General features: G+C 40.1%; 1 protein-coding gene across 1 annotated transcript in view; it reads right to left on the reverse strand.

Annotated features, from left to right (window-relative positions):
• Positions 1 to 6: 6 nt before the first annotated feature.
• MAP1B (microtubule associated protein 1B) overlaps positions 7 to 9,349 on the reverse strand; it is a 20,211-nt gene continuing 10,868 nt past the window's right edge. The window contains exons 2-4 of the mRNA XM_019610201.1: positions 4,440 to 9,347; positions 2,197 to 2,435; positions 7 to 1,484 (exon numbers count right to left, since the gene is read on the reverse strand). Coding sequence (XP_019465746.1) covers positions 1,329 to 1,484; positions 2,197 to 2,435; positions 4,440 to 9,347 — 5,303 coding nt within the window. The 3' untranslated portion in view covers positions 7 to 1,328. The remainder of the gene's footprint in view (positions 1,485 to 2,196; positions 2,436 to 4,439; positions 9,348 to 9,349) is intronic.

A 9,349-nucleotide genomic window follows, 5' to 3' on the forward strand; every position in this document is an offset into this window, starting at 1 on the left:
TCTTTGCATTTTCTTGTAAATGAAAGCTTTTTGTTAAAAAGTCATCTATTAAAAGTTCACGCAATGCTAAAAAAGGTTTCTGTACATTTGTTCCCATATTCACTCTTAAAATTAAACAAATAAAATAAGGTAAGACAAAGGAAGGTTGAATACTGTACAGACTCGCAGGCAACCTTTTCATCATTCTGAATATGTCACTAAGTTTTGCAACTCTGATACCCCTTCAATCTTGCTTTCACAGTACAGAAGAAACTTTAAAAAAAAAGAGCTCATCTTGCGTTGTTGAGCTGTCCAGGTGCAACAATGAAGTGTTCACATGACTAACATACGTAATTCATAGCACCAAACGGTTTGACCAGCCAGATAGATTTCTAGTACCACACTCACACTTCTTTATTGGTGTAACTATGATCCTAAACAGTTGTTTTATAAATTTGCTGTCTCAACAGTAAAAAATAAGTGCATCAAGTTTCTTTGTACATTCAAGTCACTTTCTAAGGCAAATTGTCTACTGTACTCCCAATTGCTTTGGTATTTTGCTTCAGTCAATCAACACTTGATATGGGTGTTTAAGCACATGGACTGGTCAATTCTGAGTGGAGTAAATGGACTTTCACTGGGAGCATGCCTTAGACCAACAATTCTGCATGTTGAAAGGAAAGTTTTAGAGTTCCGGATGGGATTTAGATGATGTGCATATTTGGCCTATGACTGTTATGGCATGTCAGTATGCAGAGTTCAAATTAAAGTGAAAAACTGCTAATGAGAGTTTAGGTTGAACGTCCCTTCCTAGACACATTCTGTTTCTTCTTATTTTCTAGATAATTTGACTTTGTAAAGTAAGTATCCCCATTGTGATAGCTCAGATAGATAAAAAGTTTAAAATTTCTTTTCATACGAGAGCATAAGCATACTGCAGTAAGCGGTACATCTATTGCCATGAGACTAATGCAGATCTAAGTAGTTATTACTTTCTCCTCCTACCCCTCTCTTTCTCTCTCTTTGCCCTCTCTTTAGAGGGCAAATGCCTATACCTGGCAGAAGTCAGTTAGGGTTGCTAGTGCATGGTTTCCAAAAGTTCAGCGGAGATGAAACTGGATCTGTATTTTCGCAGTAATCTGAACCCTACTATGGGAATGCTGTTATTTCCCTTAGCAATCAGCAAAGACTGAAAAATATTAGTGACTTGCATCACCATGACACAGTATAGTATTTGGCAGGTATATAGTTCAGCAGTCGAAATAGATGGGTCGAACTTTTAGAAAAAATGTTTTCAAATGGAAGAATTTCTGGAAACGAAGTTTAGTGTTGGGATGCGCAACCCGTTCTTACAGTTCTATCTTGCAAGCAGGAAAAGATTCATCTTGCATAACAACGGTGCTGCTGCTTGCCAAAACCATGATGTTGAGGTCCTGCTGTTTCTCATGGGTCTCTTGGTACCATTCCCTCATCACTTCTGAGTCATGGGTTGGGATTAAGGTCACCTGCAACAGCAAAAAAGGAGAGCTCTTCAGACATGGACAACAGAAACTACTGATAAAAAGTAACTCTGTTAAATTCTCAACTGATAAGTACGCTTTCCTTTTGTAAGAGTGGATCTTATTGCCATAAGTAGTAAGATAAATGGACGGATAAAAGGAAATAATAATGTAGATTCGATAAAATGACTGTAAAGAGACAGTTTATTGAAGTAAAACCTTGTCTCCGTTCTGTAAGGTGTTGAGATGTAGCTTTACAGAGACGCAGAAAAGTGTAGTCTGCATTGATAGTCCTTTAGGTAATGGCCAAATATTTTAATTACTTATCACACTGAAAATGCATGAGAAGTATTCAATTGCACATGATTGCTATTCAAACTATGGAATGTTCGCTTTTTTTTTTCTTTGTAAGATTTCCAAGCTTAGGTTGTATGTGGCATAGTAATAAATAGCTAAATAGCTTTGTAAACCAAGAGTTTCAATCTGTTTTATTCTTCAGAGATAGATCGGAAGGGTTAAGAATTGGGGAGTGTCTGAGAATGTTGCAGCTCTGTGCTTCACTTGAGTTTCTGATCACATCACTAGTGAAACAAGGTGCCCTTGCAAGGAACCTTACATCCTGAGCATCCGCCATCTACTCTGGAACTTCTCTGGCTTTGCATAGTTGCTTCCCAGAGAAGTTTTTATTTCCAGGCAGAAATATGAGCGAAGAGCCTACCTGCATGTTGCTCTCCCACAGGGCCTTGCCCTCCAGCAGGGAGTCCAGAACAGCCCTGCTTGGCTCCTCAGCTGCAACATCATTCCCGCTCACCACATAGTAGGATGACCGCACCCTCTTGAAAAACTCAACGTCAACATTCTTGCTATTGCTGTGGTTGGGAATGTACACCAGATCCAAATACACTGGAGGTCCTGGTGGCACTGCCGTAGATTTTGCTGACTTAGTAGTCCCAGGTCCTTTGGAAATGAAACAACAAAAAAAGAATACATCCCAAGTTGGTTAAAAACAGGCATTTATTAATGATTGTTATAATTGCGGAAGTGATATTTCTTAAGATAGATACTGTTGGTTAAGTATAGAATATTTCTGTGTCTTCTGAAACAATTACAGCAGTACCCTTCTATACCGAATGACATGTTCCACTTTTATTGCATCCCAGTTGTTGTAGTGGGAGGAAAAAGACTGGGAGGACCTAACTAATTGCATAATACAATAAAAGATCACTGCCACATAACCAGATATTAACTGTACCTTTCCTACTAAAATGTTACTATTCTCCAAAAATTATTACAAAGATTTGAGAGTACTGAATCACATTCAATAAATGGCAGTATTAATTTCTAAGTTAAGCAGTGCAGTTTTTCAAATGTCTCAGATCTGCATCATTATGAAGCTAGAGTTATATGGGGGGCCATGCAGATTGGAATCAGTCTTTATTTACATACATAAATCAGCCACTTCCCACAAAAAGTTGGGAGAAGCTGCAATAGCTAGTGCATTATCTAAGAAATGCTTAAATCAAAAGGAAGTTAAAATTTCAAACATTCACATACTTACACTTGTTCACAGTGTGAACTGGCAGTCAGGATGTAATAAATAATTGTATTCTGATGAGGACCATTTATATTTTATTAGCCTCCTCATGATAAAATAGAGAGTGATGTCTGGTACACTAAATTATCTAAGCAGTACATTTTATTTATGGTCACATGCTGAAGGGCCATGGAAGTCCATTACAATTGTCTAGCATGATCTGACATTCATCAGAGGGCCGTATGTCAAATAAGCATCATAATATCAAAAGATATTCTGAATTACAGCATTTTTATCTATTTGGTTTGTGACAAGATCTTTTATCATCTTTTATCACAAAAAAATCTGTGACATTTTCTTGAGTTGTGGATATGAACATTGAACAAAATATTAGGCACGATATTCTACTACAAAACGTCAATATCAGATAGAACCTTGTCTTAAGCTCTAGTGTATGCCTGAAAGTATGACTAAAGGAGGAAGAATCCAATATAGAGGTGAAGTGCTGGAGAAATGTACAGCGTGGGGAATGATACTGCTGCTTTGAGAAGCATCCACTAGGAGAGACAGGCAAATGGTGGTTTAAGAAAGAATTGATGGATGACTTCAAATAGAGAAACTATGGACAGCTGAATGCTGGTCCACTTGCATTGAATCCCAGATCTGCTGCTAGCAAAAAGATTTCAACAAAACATCAAGCTTGATGACAACTTCAAAATCGAAGTATTTTCAAAATTCACTATAGCAAGATCTGCCGGAAACAACTTATTAGCACAATGCCTTCTTAAGTATTCTAATTTGTATTTTATTACTGCTTAGAAAACACAACAGTCATTCAAAATGACATTAACTTTCCATGTGTTTAGTCATTGCTGATGGAATAAGACTTTAACTGGATTATGTGATATACATGCTTAGCCCACTGTAAGTACTCTCACTACTGTTATCATATTCTAAAATTCTCATTTTAAAAATAATCCAGCAAAGTAATAAAAGCATCCAATTTCCTAGAGTATTTTTGCCTCTCACAAAATTAAATGGCATTAGTTAAGAGCATTGTGCCCACATGATTCTGACAATGAATAAAGTGGGCCACTTCATTACTAAATTCATTTCACCTAGAAGAGTAGTACTTTTAATTCTATTAGTTGGTTAACAATTTAGACAGCTGGTATTAAGCTTTTTATACTTGATGTACTTACTCTTAATTCTTTGCATCTCAGCAAACAGAGACATCAAGTTTCTCAGATTACAAGAGTTAATTCAATGAATTTCATTCATTTGAATGTGTCTTATACACCCTGGAGTTATGTCTAAAACATGGACTTTGAGAGTTTGCTGTAAACCACTATCTCAGCATTTATAAAGGCATTACATTGCAACAACTAGGAAAATCTTAATACTAGAGAGCACCTATCTGTTTTTACCTGTGGTGGCAGTCTTTGCTGACTTGGATGCTGTTGTATTTACTGCATTCTTGGTGTCTTTATCTTTCTCTTCCACTCGGGTCTTCACTTCTGGAGTAGAGATATTTTTGCTTGCCTTCTCCACAGACTCCTTCTTTTTTGGAGAAGCTGTTTTGGAACTCTTTTCCAAAGAATCTTTTGCAGCTGGCTTTGGAGAAGCCACTTGCTTTGATTTACCATCACTTTTTTTAACAGGAGAAGATGACTTGGTCTTAGTACCTGTTTTCTTTGTTTTAGCCTTTTCTTTAAGATCTTTCTTCAAAGGTTTACCCAAATTCTGATCGATAGGCAAAGCCTCTGGGTCAACCATGGAGACATCCGGGTGCCTAGGGGAAGGGCTGCGATCCTGCATTGGGACAGGTGGTGGATCAATGTGTCTGTATGTAATTGTCTTGTCTGTTGGAATGGTTTCTGACTCATCTTCTGAGTCAATGTTAGCATCTGCAGTGATGGAAGGGCATTCTTCAGTCTCAGGAGGAACATCTGAATCAGTCTGAGAAGGGGCAGACTCGCTCACTGAAGTTGGAGGGGTTTCATCACACTGCCGCCCTTGCTGCTTTCCCCCAGAGGGTGGCTGGGCTCCACCAGACTGAGTTAGCAGCTTTTCTTGGTCTTGAGATTGTTCTTCACTTGCAAACCACTCAAGGGGATTAGGGTTGATAAATGAAGGTGAAAGTTCAGTTTTAGGATGCTTATATTCGCAGGATGACACAAGGCATAAATCAACATCTTGGCGGGATTCTGCTAACGATTTTCCTGGAGTGAAATGTGCACTTGCCTCATATGAATAGCCAGTGGCTTCAGGTGATCTGGTGGCTTTCTCAGTGGTCTCAAATGAATAATCTGTAGCTTCAGGTGACCTGGTGGTTCTTCCACTTCTATCATAGCAGTAGCTAATGGCTTCTGGTGACTCAGTGATTTTCCCCATTGTCTCATATGAACTATCCAGAGCATCAAGTGATTGGGTACCTTTCCCAATTCCCTCATATGAATAATCTGTGACATCAAGTGATTTGGTGGTCTTCCCAATTATGTCATTGGAATAATCTGTATCATCAGGTGACCTGGTTGCTTTCCTTGTCATCTCGTAGGAAAACTCTGTATCTCCAGGTGACCTGGTGGTCTTTTGTGTCATCTCATAGGAGTAATCTGTATCCCCAGGTGACACAGTGGTCTTTTGTGTCAAGTCATAGGAATAATCTGTGGCATCTGGTGACCTGGTGATTTTCCCTCTCATTTCATAGGAATAATCTGTGGCCTCAGGTGACCTTGTAATTTTTCCTGTTGTCTCATATGAATAATCTGTGGCCTGAGGTGATCTAGTAGATCGTCCAACTGCCTCATAGGAGTAGCTAATATCCTCCGGTGACCTAGTGGTTTTCTCTGTGGCCTCGTAAGAATAACTAAGTTCCTCTGGTGATCTGCTGCTCTTCTCTGAATCTTCTTTTTCTGGACTGAATAAAGGTTCTGGACTGTGCTTTGTAAGGGTTTCTTGTAATGTGACAGCCTGGTAACCAAACACTTTATCAGAGGACACTTGCAGCGACAATGGAGATGCGTGACTAGCTGACACTGCTTCTGTGACTGCAGGAGGTGAATCTGGAAAAGTAGGAGAGTATAGAGGAGAAGATTCTCTTGGAGTTAATGGAGATAGGTCAGACTTTGGTGACAGCTTTTCTCCTAGGCTCTGAACCTTTTCTGAGGTAAAAGAATGAAGTGAGATATCTCTGGGTGGAACAACACCTGAAAAGGTTTCCTCTGGCAGTGGTGAAGTTACCTGGGAAGGTGTATGAGCTGATGAGCTTGAAGATGAAGCTTCAATTTGAGAAACTGAAATAATTTCTGAAATATCCTTCTCCTGAGAGTAAGATGTATGCTCCAGAGGGGAAATCTTCCTTGCAAAAGTAGGCTCCTGTATATCTGAAGGACTATAATCTACTTCAGTCGGTCCATTTTCAGATATATGGTGTATACCAGTGCCTGCAGTAGGATATTCAGGAGACTGCCTACTGAAATCCATTGCTAAAGACTGCTCAGGGGATTCCTGGCCAAATTCTACTGACATAGTTGACTGTTCAGGAGATCTGTGATCATGCACTGGGGTTCCTGATTTTGCTGTCTTAGGTGAGAAATCTGGTGGAGAAATGGACATAGGCCTTGGGCATTCCTCCTTAGATGGAGACATTTCCGTTTCCTGAAATGTTGTTGGTGTTTGTACAACAGAGACTGAAAGGGAATCATCAACTTCAGTTGAGTGAGGGGATCCAACCTCAGCATGCAAAGAAGGGGATACATCATCAGTAGTTGGTTCTGGAAATGAGCTAGTAGCAACAGATGCTGTGGAGACAGAAGCTACTCCTTCAATGTGTGAATAGGTATCTTCTGCTACAACCTCATCAACAGGAGTTGCAGACTTGTCAGAAACAGTGCCTTCAGATATTGACATTTTGGTGTCTTCTTTTAGGGAACCAAACTGACTGATATCTATTTGAGTAGGTGAGAGATCACCAGTCAACTTCCGTTCATCCAAGACTAGTGAAGACTGAGAGCTGCTGGGTTCTGTATCCTCCGTTTTTCTTTCTAGGCTGAAGCCTTCTTTAATTACCATAAACTCCATGCTTTTCTCATCTTGTTTTTCTTGGAAAAGGCCCACTGAACTGGCTTCAGAAGATGGGCTCATCTGAACAGGTGATTTTTCTTTTTCAGGTTTCTCTTCAGAAGGACTTCCATAATCTCTGGGAGGAGATCTTACATCAGCACTCAAAAACATATCGTAAGAAGTCTCTGAACCTATCAGTGGGGGACTTCGTAGAGGTGAGAGAACCTTTTCAATAGGAGATTCTGAATCTGGCACAGGCTCATCCATAGGGCTTATTCTAGGTTTTGCGGACTCATCTTTGACTTCACTGAATTCAACACTAACTGGAGCTTCTGATGACTTTTCACTTGTTTCAGAGGGAAGTTGACTGGATTTTTCATCAGTGGGAGACTGATAGTAGGGCGTGTGGCCAGCACTACCAGCAGCAGATTGTGAAGGAGATGCTACTTCTAATGTTTTATCTTCAGGACTTGCACAGTGCTCTTCAGCAATTTCTTGGTGTACACTGGGCAGTGCAGTAACGGAGGCAGTCTCAGCTGAGACCTTGATCTCATTGGGAGTAAGAGAGAAGTTCACACTACGTTCACTCAGTGGTGTTTTGGCAACTGGTGATGGAGGGGACAAACTATCAGCTGGACTCTTGGCTGGACTACGTTTTCCAGTAACATCAACATCTTCTGGACAGGTTTCTTTGATTTCTAACTTGGCAGTTTCACTTTCTTTTTGCCGGTACACATCCTGGAATGCAGATTTGCAGAACTTGTCTTCTTCTAATGAAGAAGGTGGGGAGATGGTAGAAGCTGAGGCATTGTAGTCTTTACCTTCTGTGGCTTCTGTTTTGGATCCTTCAGATAATCCATTAAAAGCATCTGGAAGTGGAGAAAGTTTAGGTCTACCAAACTCTTGAGAATACAGTGATGTTTCATACTTGGTAATGTTCACATACTCCTGAGAAGGTGATTCGCTTTCCTCATTGTTAGTTTCATCACTCATGACATCCCGGGGTGTAGACATTTCATCCATAGGAGTTGGTTCACTAGATATTTCAATGGTAGACTGTGTATAACCTGAAGTAGCTGTGAATTCTTCAGGTTGATCTTCTCTATTTTCTTCATCAGAAACAGTGGCTTCACTTTCTGAACCACCAGGTAATGTCTCATCATGGATAGAAGAGGCTGGTTCAACTGCTGGAGACTGAGGCTCTGAGTGTTTTGTTGGTGTAATTATGAGCATCCTATATTTATCTTCAACGTCACCAGCTTCTGCAGCTTTGTCTACCACAGCCATCACATAATCTTCTTCAGCTTCTATTTTTTCAGTCTCCTCCTCATCTCTGATGTCTTCTGCTTTGTCTTCCTCCTCTTCTTCAGTCTCTTCAGTTTCTGCCTTTTCTACTGCTTCTTCCCTGTCTTCCTCAGCTCGTTCATCTGATGTCTCATAATCTGCCTTCTCAATGTATTTTTCGTCTTTCATTTTAGCATCTGCTTCAGCCATTATTTCTTCTGAATAGTCGTGAATTCTTCTTTCTTCTTCCATGTACGGTATTGTGGTGTCAAGTGGTGTCTTTTCTTCCTCATCTTCACCTCGTTCTTCGGCTTCTTCTGTCTCTGCCTTTTCCTCATAATCTCCTGCTTCAGATGATTCTTCCAAGCCAGTTCCCTCATCTTCAAACTTTTCAGTGTCATCAACTCTGTGCTTTTCTGCAGGTTCCAATTCTTCAGGCGTCTGTTCACACTCACCCTCAGCCTCTGTGGTTGTTATGCCTTCATCAGAGGATTCTGCAGGTCCTTCGTTATCTAATTTTTCCTTTTGTACTTCAAAGGCCTCTTTATGTTCTTTGCCAGTGAGTTTTAGTTCATCCTCTATGACTGCAACCTGAGGTCTTGTTGCTTTTATTGTTTCCACTTCTTCAGCTTTTAATTCTTCAAAATCTTTTGTTAAATCTTCTGGTGAAGACATAAGGGATCTTTCTGCTTCAAGTTCTTTTCCACTAGCTGTAATTTCTGCAGCTGCTAGAGCTGCTACAGTTGTCACAGCAGCTCCAACTGCTGCAAGGGCAGGTTGTGCTCCACTGACTTTGGTCTCCTTCTTCACAGTCTTAATTTTTCCTTTTTCCTTTGCTTTTCCAGCAGGTACTGCTTCTTTTTTAGCAGGTTCCTCCTTCTTTTGTGGTTTAGGTTTTGCTGCTGGCTTTTTGGCTTCAGCTAAAGGAGCAGGTGTCTTCTTTGTTTCTTTAGGAACCTTTTTGATATCCTTTTTAGCATCCTTTTCT

This window comes from Meleagris gallopavo, chromosome Z (assembly GCF_000146605.3).
Source record: "Meleagris gallopavo isolate NT-WF06-2002-E0010 breed Aviagen turkey brand Nicholas breeding stock chromosome Z, Turkey_5.1, whole genome shotgun sequence".
In the NCBI taxonomy this organism is placed as follows: domain Eukaryota; kingdom Metazoa; phylum Chordata; class Aves; order Galliformes; family Phasianidae; genus Meleagris; species Meleagris gallopavo.